At 48.3% G+C, this 17,379-nt stretch overlaps 2 protein-coding genes and 1 pseudogene across 2 annotated transcripts; 1 reads left to right on the plus strand and 2 right to left on the minus strand.

The window, feature by feature from the left end:
• Positions 1–1,318: 1,318 nt before the first annotated feature.
• LOC122743914 (lithostathine-1-alpha-like) lies at positions 1,319–5,370 on the minus strand. The gene is made up of 6 exons (XM_043989159.1): positions 5,273–5,370; positions 4,790–4,868; positions 4,452–4,570; positions 3,985–4,122; positions 3,104–3,215; positions 1,319–2,678 (listed from the first exon to the last, which is right to left on the minus strand). Exons 1-6 carry the CDS (start codon positions 5,354–5,356, stop codon positions 2,611–2,613), a joined length of 600 nt encoding a protein of 199 aa, XP_043845094.1. The 5' UTR covers positions 5,357–5,370; the 3' UTR covers positions 1,319–2,610.
• A 1,779-nt stretch (positions 5,371–7,149) lies between these two features.
• On the plus strand, positions 7,150–7,728 carry LOC122743917 (annotated as a pseudogene).
• Positions 7,729–13,735: 6,007 nt separating this feature from the next.
• On the minus strand, positions 13,736–17,150 carry LOC122743916 (lithostathine-1-alpha-like). Its single transcript, XM_043989160.1, has 6 exons — positions 17,053–17,150; positions 16,570–16,648; positions 16,232–16,350; positions 15,765–15,902; positions 14,889–15,000; positions 13,736–14,427 (listed from the first exon to the last, which is right to left on the minus strand). The coding sequence occupies exons 1-6, from the start codon at positions 17,134–17,136 to the stop codon at positions 14,360–14,362; spliced, it is 600 nt and encodes a 199-aa protein (XP_043845095.1). The 5' UTR covers positions 17,137–17,150; the 3' UTR covers positions 13,736–14,359.
• Between the last annotated feature and the right edge of the window lie 229 nt (positions 17,151–17,379).

Consider the following 17,379-nt stretch of genomic DNA (forward strand, 5'->3'; position numbering starts at 1 on the left):
ATTTTGTGGGGGATAATTTTCCTCAGATTTAGGATTAAAACATTTCATGGCACCTTTTCTTCCTATGTCCCCTCATGAAATGTCTTTCACTTACTAGTATTTATGCAAGGGCCAATAACCTATGGTTTTCCTGGATGTATACCCAGAGAACCATAAAGTGCCTTCTTTACTGAACTTGATCTGGCAATTGGGCTATGCTTCCAAGCACTAGACTTGGATGATAGAACTGGTATTCAAAATGATGGCAGCAGACCAGAATGATGACCCAGGACAAGCCATCTTCCATCTCTATGCATTTTCTCTGGCTATCCTCCATGTCTGGAACTCTCTCCCTCCCCTTTGTCTCTCCTGGCTTCCTTGGCTTTCTCCAAGTCCCAGATAAAATGCCACATTCTACAAGTAGCCTTTCCTGTTCCACTTTCACTCTAGTGTCTCTCCCTCTGTTGATTATCTCCAATGGATGCTGTATGTGAATTATTGCTGCCTTTTCGTTGTCATTAAGCAAATGTTATCCCACATTACATTGTGGGTTTCTATAGATGAGATTCTTCTCAGCCTTTCTTTGTATTCTTTGTAGCAAAGTGATTGTAAAAAGCAGGTGCTTAATAAATACTTGTTTTCCTGCCTTGACTACCATGTGAGGAAACTTGTCCTTGGACAACTTTTGGCTTCATCACAGGATTCTCGGCCTTATGACAAGTGATTGGATGACTGCAGAGTTCCCCCAATACTCAGAGAGCCCATGATTCTAAAGCTTCTCTTCTCCAGACCCTCCAACTTTCTTTCTGCTTTTTTATGTTTTCTAGGATCCTCATGGTTGTCCTCATCCTACAAAGTGTGATGTTTCAAATCTAATGTGGGTCCTAACCTGCCCTCCCCACCCCAGTTTTTTGGGGGAAATTGGCTATGATTACTGATAAATTCAGAAATACTTTAGGCTTTTAAGGATTTATTAAAGATTAAAGACAACACATGGGATCCTGTAACACCAGAAAAGTCTATCTCCTTTCTATCTCCTTTCCTCTCTTTCTCTGTCCACCTTTTCTCTGACTCCCACCAAGCTGAAGTCCAAAACAAAAAGGGGCCCTCTTTTTTTTCCATCTGCCACCACCAGATGGTTCCTGAATGAAAAGAAGAAGATCCAGCTAGCCAGCCTCAACTTCCTACTTCCTACTTCCTGTCTCCATCCCCCAAAGGGGAGGTCCTTCAAGCTGATTGATTGAGAGTGGTCTCCTGTTGATACAGTAGTCCACAGCCTCTGAGAACAACACCCTACTCAGGGCCAGCCAGGTGTGGTCTTGATTTAAACATTCTTAAGTAGGTTCTCAGTCCCACCCAATTCAATCAATTCCAAATCAATCTTCATCTGGGGCCCCTGGGCGTCTGCCACATCCCATTATTTTATCACAAAAGAAAGACTCATATTCTGATTCCAGGTCTATTGATGTCCCTCTAATTACATTTCAATCATATTAATTAAGAGATCAAGATGTGTAGTCACCAAAAGCCAAAAATATGAGTTTTGCAAAGTATCATAGAAGGAGAGCAGCAATTCTAAGCTCAAGAGAAATGAGAATGTATGCCAAGCACTACTCTAGCACTTAATGCAGGGAATGAAGATTGTAGTAGATGTGAAATCCAAAGAACTAAGTTTAAGTCCTTCTAACTCTAGGATATTTGTTGTGTCTCTGTACCCCTCACTATCTTCATCTCTAAAACTGGTCTTGTTTTGGTTTGTTTGTTTTAGTGAGGCAATTGGGGTTAAGTGACTTGCCCAGGGTCACACAGCTAGTAAGTGTTAAGTGTCTGAGGCCAGATTTGAACTCAGGTACTCCTGACTCCAGGGCTGGTGCTCTATCCACTGCACCACCTAGTTGTCCTAACTGGTCTTGTTTTTTACAAGGTTGACATGAGGAAAGTTCTTCATAAACCATGAAGCACTCTCATCTTGAAAAACCTGAGACTCTTCCAAAAAATTCTGGAGAATTAGGTAAGAAAGAAATCTATTCAAGAACACACCACCACTGGCAGATACTACAACAGAGCCATCCATAGACACAACAACATGGGAAAGAACTTGAAGGAGAATCCTCCCAAAGTCACAGGGCTATGAGAAGGCATCCACAGTGGAGAGCATTATCCCCTCCATCCTAACAAAAGAGGAGAAGATAACATTTGATATATTAAGGTCAAGCTTAATGTTTTGATTTCAAGTGATCAGATTTGTGTGTTCACTGATCTCTTTGAATCCTTGCTTAAGAATCCTTATCTAATCAATACTTGTCAAAAGAGCTTAAACTTGCTGTCTTCTGCTTTTTTAAGTAGTGTGACCATTAATATTCAGGTAATTTATCAAAACTGAGCTAGTTCTTGTATATGGCATAAAAAGCCCTGAGGCAGTTAGCACTGAGTGGGGTGTAATGGGAAGAGAAGTAGCCAAAAGGAAGTGCAGACAATTGGGGGATAACAAAGGGGAGAGGAAGCACTGGTGTGAGAAAGTCAGATGGGATGAAGATGCTCTGGGAAGGCAAAGAGATCATGGCCCTGGACCTCTTTGGCTGTGTTTGGCTCCAAGGCAGCAGCATTCCAACTTCTTGTGGCTTGAGCCCTTTAGGCTGTGAACTTGCAGAGATAGAGGTACTTATTGTGACAAGGTACATCTTTCCAGCTCCTGAAATCTGCAGAGAGATGACTTGGCTAAGTTGGGGGGACATGTTGAGATGCCCAGTCTGACGGCAGTGGCTTTCTGGCAACAGGTGATACACAGAGAGAGTCAGCTAGAGAGTGGAGGGAAGTGGAAGAAAAGAAAAAAAGAAGGTTGAGAAAAGGAGCAAGAATGATGAGAGAGGACAGGAAAAGAAGAGGGAAAAGTTAAAGAGGAGAGGAGATGAAAGTAGAAGAGGGGAGGGGAGAGGAGAGAAGAGGAGATGAAAGGAGGGGAAGGAAGAGGAGGGGAGGGGAGGAGAGAGGAGAGGAGATGCCAGAAGTCACTCCCCTCTCTAGCAAGGAAGTGCCCCCATGCATCCGGGCTTTCACACCCCACCAGGTGAAGAGAATGTTCCTGGATGGGGGGAGAACTGGGAGGGCTTTTTCTCTAGCTCACCAGACTCAGGAGTCAGGCTCACACAGTAGTTTGGGTTGGTTCCGTTTGGGGAGCCCTTGGTCCAGGCTTGGTAGAGGTAAAGGGCATTGCTGCTCCATCTCCACCTGCGGTTCTGCAGGAAGGGCATCAGGCAAGGAGCTGGTCAGGGAAGAGGAAGGCACCTCCCACCAACCAATCAACCACCTCCTTTACCCACGCCCCCCCCCCCAACAAATAAATGAACTTCTCCTGCACCTTTCTTTAGCCCCGATTCCAGCAACAAGTGCATTCAGTTCTCTAAACCTTCCCAGAGGCTGCCATCCCTGCTGCTGCTTGTGGGATTTCTCAGCACCAGCCCCCATCCATCCCCATCCCATTCTCTGTCTAAGATCCAGCCAGAGCCAGACTGCCACCCCTCCCCCAGAAAACCTCCTCTACCTCCTGGCCCTCACTGCTCTAGCTTACTCTTGCCCCCTCCCCAGCCCTGGGGACCCAGAGCCTCCAGGGGAGGCTTAGGTCCTGGAGTCATGCAAGATTCCCTGACTCTTGTCCCCACGAGGAGACAGAGAAGTCTCCTTGGGGTGATACTGAGAGCTAAGCAGAGAGAAGGGCTCACAAGGCTTGCTCACTGCATGAACAGCAATGGGCAGAGATGCCAGAGTGAAGTTGGAGGGAAGTGAGTATGGAGGAGCTGCAGGTGGAGGGGCAGACTCCCTCTGGCCCTGGGCACCAGGCAGACCTCCCTCCAGGCCCTTCCCATCCCTCCTGCCCCCATAGCAGGGCTCATATCCTGCCCTAGTCATGTGCTCTTCTCAGGGTCTGGTGGGAACCACCCCAAGCCAGCCCCCCCTTTTCTCCTTCACTCTCCTGGGCAGGGAGAGGGAAGAACTTGTGGGTCATACCTTGTTGGGGTCATGCAGGCCAATCCAGACGGGGGTCCCCTTAATCCCATGCTCCATGATCATGGTGGCCACAAAGGAGGCCTCAGCCTCATTGAGCAGGGACACCAGGTGGCCTGAGGGGTAGGCCTGGCACAGCAACTGTAGGGGAGGGAGTGGCAGGTAGGGATCACTGGGAGGGACAGAGAGCAGAGGAGGCCAGAGCATGCTCCAGGGTTCTGTGGGGTCAGCAGGGAAAAAGAGAAAGGAATGAAGGCCCAGGGGGAGGGGAGCAGGGTTAAATGGCTGGATGGGAACAAGGATCACCATGGTGGGGGCCACAGAAAAAGGAGCAGCCCCTTGAGAGTGGAGGACCTGGGTGAGAGATGAGGGCTCAGGGCCTCATTGGGACCCCACTTCTGACCCCAAGGGACACTGAGATAGTGAGACCACCCCAGCCCCCCCTCTCAGGGGCCCTCTCCCCAACACACCTCGGCAGTGTTCCAGGTCTCCTCAGGACCCAACAAGCCATAGCAGTGGGAGCCCTGGAGGGCAAAGCCCTGGGGGCAGGATTTCCTGGCAGAGGGGGGCCCAGCAGCATCCTCCTGGCCTGGGGGAGGGAGCAGAGGGGCTGCAGGGCAGGGCAGCTGAGGCTCCTGCTCCCTGGGCTTCAGCCTTTGAACCCTGAAGCCCCCCCTGCTCCTTCTCTCCTCCACTGTCCCCACCCTCCTGCTGTCCTGCCCCTCCCCTTCCCTCTCACTGTGTCAAAGCCCCCTGGGTATTTCCAGGCCCAGGTGTGTAGTCCAGGGGGAGGCCTGAAGGGACTCACCTTGTGTCAGGCCTGGCAGCAGCAGACAGGTGAGGAGCAGCCCTGAGACGCTGGGGGGCATCATGGCAGACCTTTGATTCTGGGGAGGAGAGAAGAGGCACCCTGAGCCCCCTGGCATGTCCCTCCCAAGGAACACAGAGAGATGGGGACAAGAGGGTGGTCCAGAGCTCAGTGCACCCAGGGGGCTGCTCTCCTCCTGCTGTCTGGGCCCCCTGCTCTCTCCTTCCTTCCCTCCCCTTCTGGGACTCTCAGGCAGTATACAGACTCTGGGAACGGGAGAAAATCTGGGGGCAACTGGTGGGGTGGACCAGTGAGCAGAGACCCCTCTGTCTATCAGGCTTGTTTAGAAATGACCTTCTATGGAATCTCCCTCCAGGATAACGCCCTCCCTGAAGGAGAATTCCTCTTCCTTCCACCTGGGAGGGGAATGGCCTCAACAGACTGGAGGGACCCAACCTCTCAGACCTTCTCTCCTTCACTTACCAGACTGGCAGCACTGAGGGAGAGTGTGTCTGACCAGGGAGGGACAGAACCTTTATAGACAGAGGGCCAGGGGGGAGTGGGCATGGGCCCCTGCGTTAGAGGAGGGGACTAGGTAGGAGGGGGCTGGATTGAAGGTCAGGACACATGTGGATTAGGGGCAGGCAGGGGGATTCCTGGAAGAAGGTGTGGTCTTTCTCAATCTTGAGCATTGCTTTCTTCCCAGAACACAAGGGAGGGACATGGGACTGGTTTCTCCACCAGACCATAACAGCTGCCTTGTTCACATGGCCCTGGGACACCAGGGGGATGCTTGGTGATTGGAGGAAGAGAGAATGCACAGTAGACTCAGTGAGTTTCCTGGCTACCCTGAGGATGGAGGAGACCAGAATCCGGGAAAGATATAATGTCATAGACCTTGGCCCTGGAGAAGGAGGCAATTCCAGTCAAGGGACACATGTGTCCCTTGACTGGACTCTTTACCTTCCCATTCATCACTGGAATTTCCTGGACAAGAAAGAACATTTTCAGGCTCTTGGAAAAGGTCCCTCAGTGATCACAGGAACATTTCCTCGAGTTGATTTGGGGTTGGGCTGATCCTGTCAGGACAGAACAGAGTTCGCTGCAGTTTCTTCTAGCACAGCCTTGTCCTCAGGGGTTAGATACAAGAGGCCATAGGCTGAACAAAGCAGGGAATCTCTTGAGATCACCAGAAAATTGGAAAAATAGCCCCAGATCTGCTGAACCCTGGTTGGGACCTAGAGCATCACTCTTCCACATGTGTGCTCCTGGCTCTAGAGGGTTGAGTGAGCTCAGGGAAGTCTAGCACCTTTGGGGTGAAGCTCTTTTCAGGCCTGCTTTCATTATTGATGTGTAACTCTCACCTTTGGCTCCAAGAAGCTGTAGCATGCACAGTGGCTAAACCCTGAGAAATCATTTTAGCCAATGTGCTAAACAAGCTTGAGTGTAACCAAGGAGTCTCAAACCCTTGGTGAGTTAAGTGGGGTGCCTGCCCAAGCAAGTGAAGGTAGGATGGATGATGGAGAACAATTAGGTCCAACAGCCTTGAAAGCAGCTGAAGCAGGCACTGTGCAGCGCTAAGAACCGGGTGAGACATTGAAGACACCAAGGGCATCTTGAGCCATCTCCAGTTGTCTTGAGTCTGCCCTGCCACTGGACTGTGATGACTCTGGAAGAGAGAGTGAGCCCCATGACTTTGTGCAGCTCTGCCTCACTTATGTCCTATTTATGCATGAGTCAAAAGACATCAGCCTTAAGAGTTGTAACTCATAAGAACTTTCTCATTATTAGGGGAGTTGGATGGAGTATATTTAGACAGAGAGCACAGGTGTGAGTTGAATATGAGGGGATGATATATTTTTTTAAATAAAATTAAGGGGTGAGAGGAATGTATTGGGAGAAAGGGAGAGGTGGAATAGGATAAAGTATCTCATATATAAGAGACAAGAAAAAGCTTATACAGTGGAGGGGAAGATGGGGGAGGTGCTGGGGATTGACTGAACCTTACCCATCAGAATCTATTCAAAGAAGGAATAACAACTACATTCTACTGGGGACAGTAATCTATCTTACACTACAGGAAAGTAGGAGGGGAAGGGGATAAGGGGAGAGGGATAGAAAGGAGGGCAAATTGGGGAGGGGGCAGTCAGAAGCAAAACATTTTTGAGGAGGGACAGGGTAAAAGTAGATAGAAAATAGAGTAAATGTCCTGGGCAGGGCATAAGATAAAGGGAAATACAGTTAGCAATAGTAACTGTGAAAAAAATTGGGGGGGGGTGTGGTTATGGGGAGGCCTGGCAGACTTGGGGTCAGGCTCCCACTCCTCTCTCCTCTCCAGCTCATGCCCAACAGCCTGTGCCATGTCAAAACTCATCCGGGCCGAGAGCTCCATTCAGAAGATGGAGGGTAGCAGTGTCTTCCAGGCCACTATGTGTGGGACAAGAGGTGACCGGGTCCCCACTGGGACCCAGCCTGGGCCAGCAAGGCCTCACCATCAGCCAGTTCAGTAAGGAGTTCAATGAGAAGACAAAGGACATCAAAGCGGGGGTCCCCTGCCCACCAAGATCATCTTGAAGCCTGATAGGACTTTTGAGCTCAAGGTTAATCAGCCTACAGTCTCCTACTTCCTGAAGGCAGCAGCTGGGATAGAAAAGGGAGCCAGGCATAGAAGGCATGAGGTAGCTGGGTTGATCACCTTGAAGCATGTGTATGAGAAATCCCGAGTAAAGACTCAGGAGAAGGCCTTTGCTTTTCAGGATGTCCCCCTGTCCTCAGTTGTCCGTTCCATTAGTGGTAGTGCTTGTTCTTTGGGCATCTGCGTGGTGACAGACCTTAGCTCCCAGGATCTAGCTGCTTTCCAAGAGGAGCATGCCCAGTTCCTGGCTTCCCAGGCTCTAGCAGACACTGAAGCTGCAGTAGAGGCAGCAGCCAAGAAGTGAGTCTTCCTTCTGCCCAGCCCTATTCTGATCCCCCAGAGTCACTGGCTGTGTGCACCTGAGATGGCTCCTGTGACTCTGCTTTATTTTTTATGTATCGTGTCAGTCTATAATTTAAAGGGCTAAAGACAACAATAAATAACTGTATCATTTATTAAAATAAAAAAAGACAAAGAATAAAATTGAGGCAAGTTTGTCTGACAGGCCTCATTTCTCAAACACATAGGGAACCGAGTCAAATTTGTCAAAATAAGAGGCATTCTCCAATTGATAGATGATCAAAAGGTATGAAGTTTTCAAATGAAATAATCAAAGCTACCTCTAGCCATATAAAAATGCTCTAACTCCCTATTGATTGGAGTGATGCAGGTCAAAACAATTTTGTGGCACTACTTCATACCTATCTATTTATTTTTGCAGGGCAGTGAAGTGGTAAGGGTCAAATTTAGTAGGAGAAGAGTTAATTGGGTGGCTGGCCTTAATATTGGGTAAGAAAAGAAACAGCCCCTTTCAAAAACAAAACAGGTTTCTTAATGGGAATAGGTGGAAAACCATATCTGAATCATACAAGGGAGATTAATAGAACTAGAAACAATGTATATATCTCTGGTGTAAAAAGGCCCCAGGCACCTGAACCTGCCTCCAGCTCAGCTAGCTCCAAAGAGATAGCTTTGCCTCAAAAAAAGTACTCACACTCACCACACGGGAAATCTGTAGCTCTAAGGAGAATTAGATTTGCAGTCTCTTCTGTTTTGTCCAAAGGTCAAACACCAGCAGCTCCTCTAAATGTCTGCCTTCCTTCCCTATTTCCCTCAGAACCTCTCTTACTGCCACTCTGAAAACTCCCTAACTCCCTTTATCCCTAACTCCTTCTAACTGAAATTCACTGTATCTCTCAGTGTAACTAACGGACTTTTTCACAGGAAGGGGAGGGGCAGTTCTTAGCCATGCTGAGTCTCCAACTGGCTCAGCACACCCACATGGGCTGTCCCTATTATAATCTGGCCAGACCCTGGTGGGCATGGGAAAGCTATTAGAGGAAGGCTTAGTTACATAGTTTCAACAAATGTTCCCTGTGGTCAGAGTTCCTCTCGTTTGTTCAATTATCACCCAAAATACACACCCAGGCTTCTCCTAGGCTTCTCAAGCTTACAGTTTTTAAGGCTGACCATAATAAAGCAAAGATAGGGTTATGAAAACCCCAAATCATAATTAATTGCTTACAGAGGGTTAAGTGACTTGTCCAGGGTCACAAGCTAGCAAGTGTCAAGTGTCTGAGGCTGGATTTTGAACTCAGGTTCCCCTGAATCCAGGGCCAGTGCTTTATCCACTGTGCCACCTAGCTCCTGGTGGTTGGTATCCAAAGAGAGAGAAAAACAAAAACTTAAATTAAAATTTAAGCAGATGCCCATCATGTGGGGAATGGCTGAACAGACTGTGGGATAAGATCATGATGGAGCACTATTGTGCTATAAGAAATGATGAGTAGTATTCTATCAGAAAAACCTAGAAAGCCTTATATGAGCTGATGCAAAGGGAAATGTACTGTTTACAAAGTAGAAGCAATATTGTAAGATGATCAGCTGTGAATGACTTGGCTATTTTCAGCAACACAATGATCCAAGACAACTCTGAATGACTTATGAAAAGTTCAATCCATCTCCAGAGAAAGAACTGATGGTGTCTGAATGGAGATTGAATCATATTTTTTAGTTCCTTTTTCTTAAGTTTTTTGTCTGTCTTCTTTCACAACCTGACTAACGCAGAAATGTTTTGCATGACTACACACATATAACCTACACTGAATTGTTTTCATTCTTTAGGGGAGGTGGGGAGGAAGGGAGGAAGAGAATTTGCATGCTAAAAGTTAACATGAAATTTGGGGTGTGGAATAAAATTCTAAATAAAAAAGACATCAGCCTTACCATTTTGCCATTTTTACCTATTTCAAAGTCCTGTGGCACCAGGCAAGTGATGAAGGAGCAGATGTGTATATACTGGGAGGTGTAGTCACAGCCCTGCTCACAGGCAGCCCAGGCCATGGGGTTGTCTTCTCATTGGAATAACAGTGAGATTCAGCAGCCACTGGGTGTCTGGGAAGCCTCTTAAGAATTGCCCTTCTCAACTCTTGGTATGGGGAAGGGGCTAGGAAAGGTGCCCATAAAACTCTCTGTTTACCCAACCCTGGCCTGAGTACCCTGGAGGCAAGGATGCCACCATGTGGTCAAAACAGAAAAAATATACACAAACTTCTGCAAAGATGATTCCACTCCCCATTGGTACATGGAATCTGTGCACACTTATAGACAACACAAAATCTAGTAGATCTGAAAGATGAACAGCCCTTGTTGTGAGAGAACTCAGTAGGTATCACACGCAAATAGCAGCTCTGAGTGAAAAAAGGCTGGCAAATGAAGACCAGCTTACTGAAGTCAGAGCTGGATACATTTTTCTGGGGAGGCCACAGCGAGCAGGAGCACTGTGAATCTGGTGGAGCTTTTGAAATCAAAACTAATCAAGTCAGGGAAGCTAGGTGGTGCAGTGGATAAAGCATCGGCCCTGAATTCAGGAATACCTGAGTTCAAATCTGGCCTCAGACACTGTATACTTACTAGCTGTGTGACCCTGGGCAAGTCACTTAATCCCAACTGCCCTGCAAAAACAAACAAAACAAAACAAAAAAACCCCTCATCTAGTCTACAAAAATGTATGCCCAGCAAAAGGAGTGAATGACAGGCTTGTGACAATTCAATTGACACTTGCAAGAACACACCATGCCACCATCACCAGTGTTTATGCTCCCACCATGACAAACTCTGATGAGGTCAAAGAAAAAATTGATGAATACCTGGAGACCCTCATGATCAACATCTGAAAAGAGGACAGGCTTTTATCTTTGGGTGACTGCAAAGCTGGAGTAGGTTGAGACCACCAGACACGCCAGGGTGTCCTGAGGAGGAATGGAGTTGGAAACAGCAACAGAATGGTCCACTTCCCACTGAAGACATGTGCATCTCATGACCTTCTCATCACCAATACAGTCTTCAATTTACCTAAACTCAATAAAACTTCATGGTTGTACCCTTGCAGCAAACCTTGGCATTTAACAGGTTATGTGATTGTAAGGAGAAGAGACAGATAGGATGTGAGAATAACCAAGGCTGGACTGGTCATAGACTTATCCTCTCTAAGCTAAATATTTGCATTCACCAAAAGCAGCACTCCCAAGCCAAAACAAGGATGAGATCACAGCACTTCTCTGACGGGGACAAACAAGCTGACTTAGAGGGAACATTGAGCCAACACACTATTGGCAGCAGTGCAGCAGAAAAGGAGCGGGCAGCTTCCAGAGATTTGGTGTGCAGCACTGCATTTGCTCATCTGGGCCAGAACACTTGCACATGTCAATTCTGGTTTGATAAAAATGAAGGGGAAATGCAGAAGCTGCTGAATGACCAAATGAGAACTTCACAGGGTTTACCAGCTGGATAATCCATCCCTCCCTGAGAAAGCAGCAATTAACTCCATCAAAAGTAAAATACCAGGGTCAGCTGGGTGGTGCTGTGCATAGAGCTCCAGTCCTGCAGACAGGAGGATCTGAATTCAAATCTGGCCTCAGACACATGACACTTAACTAGCTGTGTGACCCTGGGCAAGTCACTTAACCCCAATTGCCTCACAAAAAAAATAAAGTACAAGTGAAACTTAGAGATAGGGAGGATTCTTGACTCAGTAAGAAGGCAGATGATATTAAATTTTATGATGAGAGTAACAATCCAGACCACTCTTATGATGACCTAAAGGCTATTTATGTGCCAAAGGTATATGGTCCATCTCAACTACTCAGTGCTGATGAAGCCATATTGATTATTGATAAGGATATGATCCTGGAGAGATGGACTGATCACTTCCATAGTGTTCTCAAGAGGAGAGCATCAATGCGGAAGCTATTGACCATTTACCTCAGGTTAAAGGCAACCTCTCTCTAGACAAATTTCCAATTGAAGAAGAGATTTTGAATGTCATTAGGTTCCTCTTCCATGGCAAAGTACCTGGTGCTGATTCTCTTCCAACTGAAATTGACAAAATTGGGGAACCATTGCTTATACAAAAGCCTTTATGGAAAGAGGAGGTGTGGGCTGTGATTCCAAGCACCACACTTGGATGGATAGATGGGTGGCTGGCTGGATGAATGTACAGATAGATGGAGAGAGATAATGTGGGGGATAATTTTCCTCAGATTTAGGATTAAAACATTTCATGGCACCTTTTCTTCCTATGTCCCCTCATGAAATGTCTTTCACTTACTAGTATTTATGCAAGGGCCAATAACCTATGGTTTTCCTGGATGTATACCCAGAGAACCATAAAGTGCCTTCTTTACTGAACTTGATCTGGCAATTGGGCTATGCTTCCAAGCACTAGACTTGGATGATAGAACTGGTATTCAAAATGATGGCAGCAGACCAGAATGATGACCCAGGACAAGCCATCTTCCATCTCTATGCATTTTCTCTGGCTATCCTCCATGTCTGGAACTCTCTCTCTCCCCTTTGTCTCTCCTGGCTTCCTTGGCTTTCTCCAAGTCCCAGATAAAATGCCACATTCTACAAGTAGCCTTTCCTGTTCCACTTTCACTCTAGTGTCTCTCCCTCTGTTGATTATCTCCAATGGATGCTGTATGTGAATTATTGCTGCCTTTTCGTTTTCATTAAGCAAATGTTATCCCACATTACATTGTGGGTTTCTATAGATGAGATTTTTCTCAGCCTTTCTTTGTATTCTTTGTAGCAAAGTGATTGTAAAAAGCAGGTGCTTAATAAATACTTGTTTTCCTGCCTTGACTACCATGTGAGGAAACTTGTCCTTGGACAACTTTTGGCTTTATCACAGGATTCTCGGCCTTATGACAAGTGATTGGATGACTGCAGAGTTCCCGCAATACTCAGAGAGCCCATGATTCTAAAGCTTCTCTTCTCTAGACCCTCCAACTTTCTTTCTGCTTTTTTATGTTTTCTAGGATCCTCATGGTTGTCCTCATCCTACAAAGTGTGATGTTTCAAATCTAATGCGGGTCCTAACCTGCCCTCCCCACCCCAGTTTTTTGGGGGAAATTGGCTATGATTACTGATAAATTCAGAAAGACTTTAGGCTTTTAAGGATTTATTAAAGATTAAAGACAACACATGGGATCCTGTAACACCAGAAAAGTCTATCTCCTTTCTATCTCCTTTCCTCTCTTTCTCTGTCCACCTTTTCTCTGACTCCCACCAAGCTGAAGTCCAAAACAAAAAGGGGCCCTCTTTTTTTTCCATCTGCCACCACCAGATGGCTCCTGAATGAAAAGAAGAAGATCCAGCTAGCCAGCCTCAACTTCCTACTTCCTACTTCCTGTCTCCATCCCCCAAAGGGGAGGTCCTTCAAGCTGATTGATTGAGAGTGGTCTCCTGTTGATACAGTAGTCCACAGCCTCTGAGAACAACACCCTACTCAGGGCCAGCCAGGTGTGGTCTTGATTTAAACATTCTTAAGTAGGTTCTCAGTCCCATTCAATTCAATCAATTCCAAATCAATCTTCATCTGGGGCCCCTGGGCGTCTGCCACATCCCATTATTTTATCGCAAAAGAAAGACTCATATTCTGATTCCAGGTCTATTGATGTCCCTCTAATTACATTTCAATCATATTAATTAAGAGATCAAGATGTGTAGTCACCAAAAGCCAAAAATATGAGTTTTGCAAAGTATCATGGAAGGAGAGCAGCAATTCCAAGCTCAAGAGAAATGAGAATGTATGCCAAGCACTACTCTAGCACTTAATGCAGGGAATGAAGATTGTAGTAGATGTGAAATCCAAAGAACTAAGTTTAAGTCCTTCTAACTCTAGGATATTTTGTGTGTCTCTGTACCCCTCGATATCTTCATCTCTAAAACTGGTCTTGTTTTTTACAAGGTTGACATGAGGAAATTCTTCATAAACCATGAACACTCTTCCAAAAACATCTGGAGAATTAGGTCAGAAAGAAATTTATTAAAAGACACACAACCATTGGCAGATACTACAACAGAGCCATCCATAGATACAACACCATGGGAAAGAACTTGAAGGAGAATCCTCCCAAAGTCAAAGGACTATGTGAAGGCATCCACAGTGGAGAGCATTGTCCCCTCCACCCTAACAATAGAGGAGAAGATAACATTTGATATATTAAGGTCAAGCTTAATGTTTTGATTTCAAGTGATCAGATTTGTGTGTTCACTGATCTCTTTGATTCCTTGCTTAAGAATCCTTATCTTACCAATACTTGTCAAAAGAACTTAAACTTGCTGTCTTCTGCTTTTTGAAGTAGTGTGACCATTAATATTCAGGTAATTTATCAACACTGAGCTAGTCCTGGTATATGGCATAAAAAGCCCTGAGGCAGTAAGCACTGAGTAGGGTGTAATGGGAAGAGAAGTAGCCAAAAGGAAGTGCAGACAATTGGGGGATAACAAAGGGGAGAGGAAGCACTGGTGTGAGAAAGTCAGATGGGATGAAGATGCTCTGGGAAGGCAAAGAGATCATGGCCCTGGACCTCTTTGGCTGTGTTTGGCTCCAAGGCAGCAGCATTCCAACTTCTTGTGGCTTGAGCCCTTTAGGCTGTGAACTTGCAGAGATAGAGGTACTTATTGTAACAAGGTACATCTTTCCAGCTCCTGAAATCTGCAGAGAGATGACTTGGCTAAGTTGGGGGGACATGTTGAGATGCCCAGTCTGACGGCAGTGGCTTTCTGGCAACAGGTGATACACAGAGAGAGTCAGCTAGAGAGTGGAGGGAAGTGGAAGAAAAAGGAAAATGGAAGAAAAGAAAAAAAGAAGGTTGAGAAAAGGAGCAAGAATGATGAGAGAGGACAGGAAAAGAAGAGGGAAAAGTTAAAGAGGAGAGGAGATGAAAGTAGAAGGGGGGGGAGAGGAGAGAAGAGGAGATGAAAGGAGGGGAAGGAAGAGGAGGAGAGGGGAGGAGAGAGGAGAAGAGATGCCAGAAGTCACTTCCCTCTCTAACAAGGAAGTGCCCCCATGCATCTGGGCTTTCACACACCCTCCCCCCCCCCCCCCCCCCGCCCAGGTGAAGAGAATGCTCCTGGATGGGGAGGAGAACTGGGAGGGCTTTTTCTCTAGCTCACCAGACTCAGGAGTCAGGCTCACACAGTAGTTTGGGTTGGTTCCGTTTGGGGAGCCCTTGGTCCAGGCTTGGTAGAGGTAAAGGGCATTGCTGCTCCATCTCCACCTGCGGTTCTGCAGGAAGGGCATCAGGCAAGGAGCTGGTCAGGGAAGAGGAAGGCACCTCCCACCAACCAATCAACCACCTCCTTTACCCACCCCCCCCAACAAATAAATGAACTTCTCCTGCACCTTTCTTTAGCCCCGATTCCAGCAACAAGTGCATTCAGTTCTCTAAACCTTCCCAGAGGCTGCCATCCCTGCTGCTGCTTGTGGGATTTCTCAGCACCAGCCCCTATCCATCCCCATCCCATTCTCTGTCTAAGATCCAGCCAGAGCCAGACTGCCACCCCTCCCCCAGAAAACCTCCTCTACCTCCTGGCCCTCACTGCTCTAGCTTACTCTTGCCCCCTCCCCAGCCCTGGGGACCCAGAGCCTCCAGGGGAGGCTTAGGTCCTGGAGTCATGCAAGATTCCCTGACTCTTGTCCCCACGAGGAGACAGAGAAGTCTCCTTGGGGTGATACTGAGAGCTAAGCAGAGAGAAGGGCTCACAAGGCTTGCTCACTGCATGAACAGCAATGGGCAGAGATGCCAGAGTGAAGTTGGAGGGAAGTGAGTATGGAGGAGCTGCAGGTGGAGGGGCAGACTCCCTCTGGCCCTGGGCACCAGGCAGACCTCCCTCCAGGCCCTTCCCATCCCTCCTGCCCCCATAGCAGGGCTCATATCCTGCCCTAGTCATGTGCTCTTCTCAGGGTCTGGTGGGAACCACCCCAAGCCAGCCCCCCCTTTTCTCCTTCACTCTCCTGGGCAGGGAGAGGGAAGAGCTTGTGGGTCATACCTTGTTGGGGTCATGCAGGCCAATCCAGACAGGGGTCCCCTTAATCCCATGCTCCATGATCATGGTGGCCACAAAGGAGGCCTCAGCCTCATTGAGCAGGGACACCAGGTGGCCTGAGGGGTAGGCCTGGCACAGCAACTGTAGGGGAGGGAGTGGCAGGTAGGGATCACTGGGAGGGACAGAGAGCAGAGGAGGCCAGAGCATGCTCCAGGGGTGTGTGGGGTCAGCAGGGGAAAAGAGAAAGGAATGAAGGCCCAGGGGGAGGGGAGCAGGGTTAAATGGCTGGATGGGAACAAGGATCACCATGGTGGGGGCCACAGAAAAAGGAGCAGCCCCTTGAGAGTGGAAGACCTGGGTGAGAGATGAGGGCTCAGGGCCTCATTGGGACCCCACTTCTGACCCCAAGGGACACTGAGATAGTGAGACCACCCCAGCCCCCCCTCTCAGGGGCCCTCTCCCCAACACACCTCGGCAGTGTTCCAGGTCTCCTCAGGACCCAACAAGCCATAGCAGTGGGAGCCCTGGAGGGCAAAGCCCTGGGGGCAGGATTTCCTGGCAGAGGGGGGCCCAGCAGCATCCTCCTGGCCTGGGGGAGGGAGCAGAGGGGCTGCAGGGCAGGGCAGCTGAGGCTCCTGCTCCCTGGGCTTCAGCCTTTGAACCCTGAAGCCCCCCCTGCTCCTTCTCTCCTCCACTGTCCCCACCCTCCTGCTGTCCTGCCCCTCCCCTTCCCTCTCACTGTGTCAAAGCCCCCTGGGTATTTCCAGGCCCAGGTGTGTAGTCCAGGGGGAGGCCTGAAGGGACTCACCTTGTGTCAGGCCTGGCAGCAGCAGACAGGTGAGGAGCAGCCCTGAGACGCTGGGGGGCATCATGGCAGACCTTTGATTCTGGGGAGGAGAGAAGAGGCACCCTGAGCCCCCTGGCATGTCCCTCCCAAGGAACACAGAGAGATGGGGACAAGAGGGTGGTCCAGAGCTCAGTGCACCCAGGGGGCTGCTCTCCTCCTGCTGTCTGGGCCCCCTGCTCTCTCCTTCCTTCCCTCCCCTTCTGGGACTCTCAGGCAGTATACAGACTCTGGGAACGGGAGAAAATCTGGGGGCAACTGGTGGGGTGGACCAGTGAGCAGAGACCCCTCTGTCTATCAGGCTTGTTTAGAAATGACCTTCTATGGAATCTCCCTCCAGGATAACGCCCTCCCTGAAGGAGAATTCCTCTTCCTTCCACCTGGGAGGGGAATGGCCTCAACAGACTGGAGGGACCCAACCTCTCAGACCTTCTCTCCTTCACTTACCAGACTGGCAGCACTGAGGGAGAGTGTGTCTGACCAGGGAGGGACAGAACCTTTATAGACAGAGGGCCAGGGGGGAGTGGGCATGGGCCCCTGCGTTAGAGGAGGGGACTAGGTAGGAGGGGGCTGGATTGAAGGTCAGGACACATGTGGATTAGGGGCAGGCAGGGGCTTCCTGGAAGAGGGTGTGGTCTTTCTCACTCTTGGCTCAGGAGCAGGCATGAGCATTGATTTCTTCCCAGAACACAAGGGAGGGACATCAGACTTATTCCTTCCCAAGGCCAGCTGCCTTGTTCCCATAACCCTGGGAAACCTTGGCTAGGTTTGGTG

The sequence above is a fragment of the Dromiciops gliroides genome, chromosome 2 (assembly GCF_019393635.1).
Source record: "Dromiciops gliroides isolate mDroGli1 chromosome 2, mDroGli1.pri, whole genome shotgun sequence".
NCBI classification, from domain to species: Eukaryota; Metazoa; Chordata; class Mammalia; order Microbiotheria; family Microbiotheriidae; genus Dromiciops; species Dromiciops gliroides.

Excerpts from the sequence above, each read along its gene's own strand:
- LOC122743914 (XM_043989159.1), bottom strand. The coding sequence starts at position 5,356 with ATGCCCACTCCCCCCTGGCCCTCTGTCTATAAAGGTTCTGTCCCTCCC. Across the intron at positions 4,869-5,272 it reads CCCTCAGTGCTGCCAGTCTG|AATCAAAGGTCTGCCATGAT; the intron begins GTAAGTGAAGGA and ends TCTCCTCCCCAG. Across the intron at positions 4,123-4,451 it reads AGACCTGGAACACTGCCGAG|TTGCTGTGCCAGGCCTACCC; the intron begins GTGTGTTGGGGA and ends CCTCCCCTACAG.
- LOC122743916 (XM_043989160.1), bottom strand. The coding sequence starts at position 17,136 with ATGCCCACTCCCCCCTGGCCCTCTGTCTATAAAGGTTCTGTCCCTCCC. Across the intron at positions 16,649-17,052 it reads CCCTCAGTGCTGCCAGTCTG|AATCAAAGGTCTGCCATGAT; the intron begins GTAAGTGAAGGA and ends TCTCCTCCCCAG. Across the intron at positions 15,903-16,231 it reads AGACCTGGAACACTGCCGAG|TTGCTGTGCCAGGCCTACCC; the intron begins GTGTGTTGGGGA and ends CCTCCCCTACAG.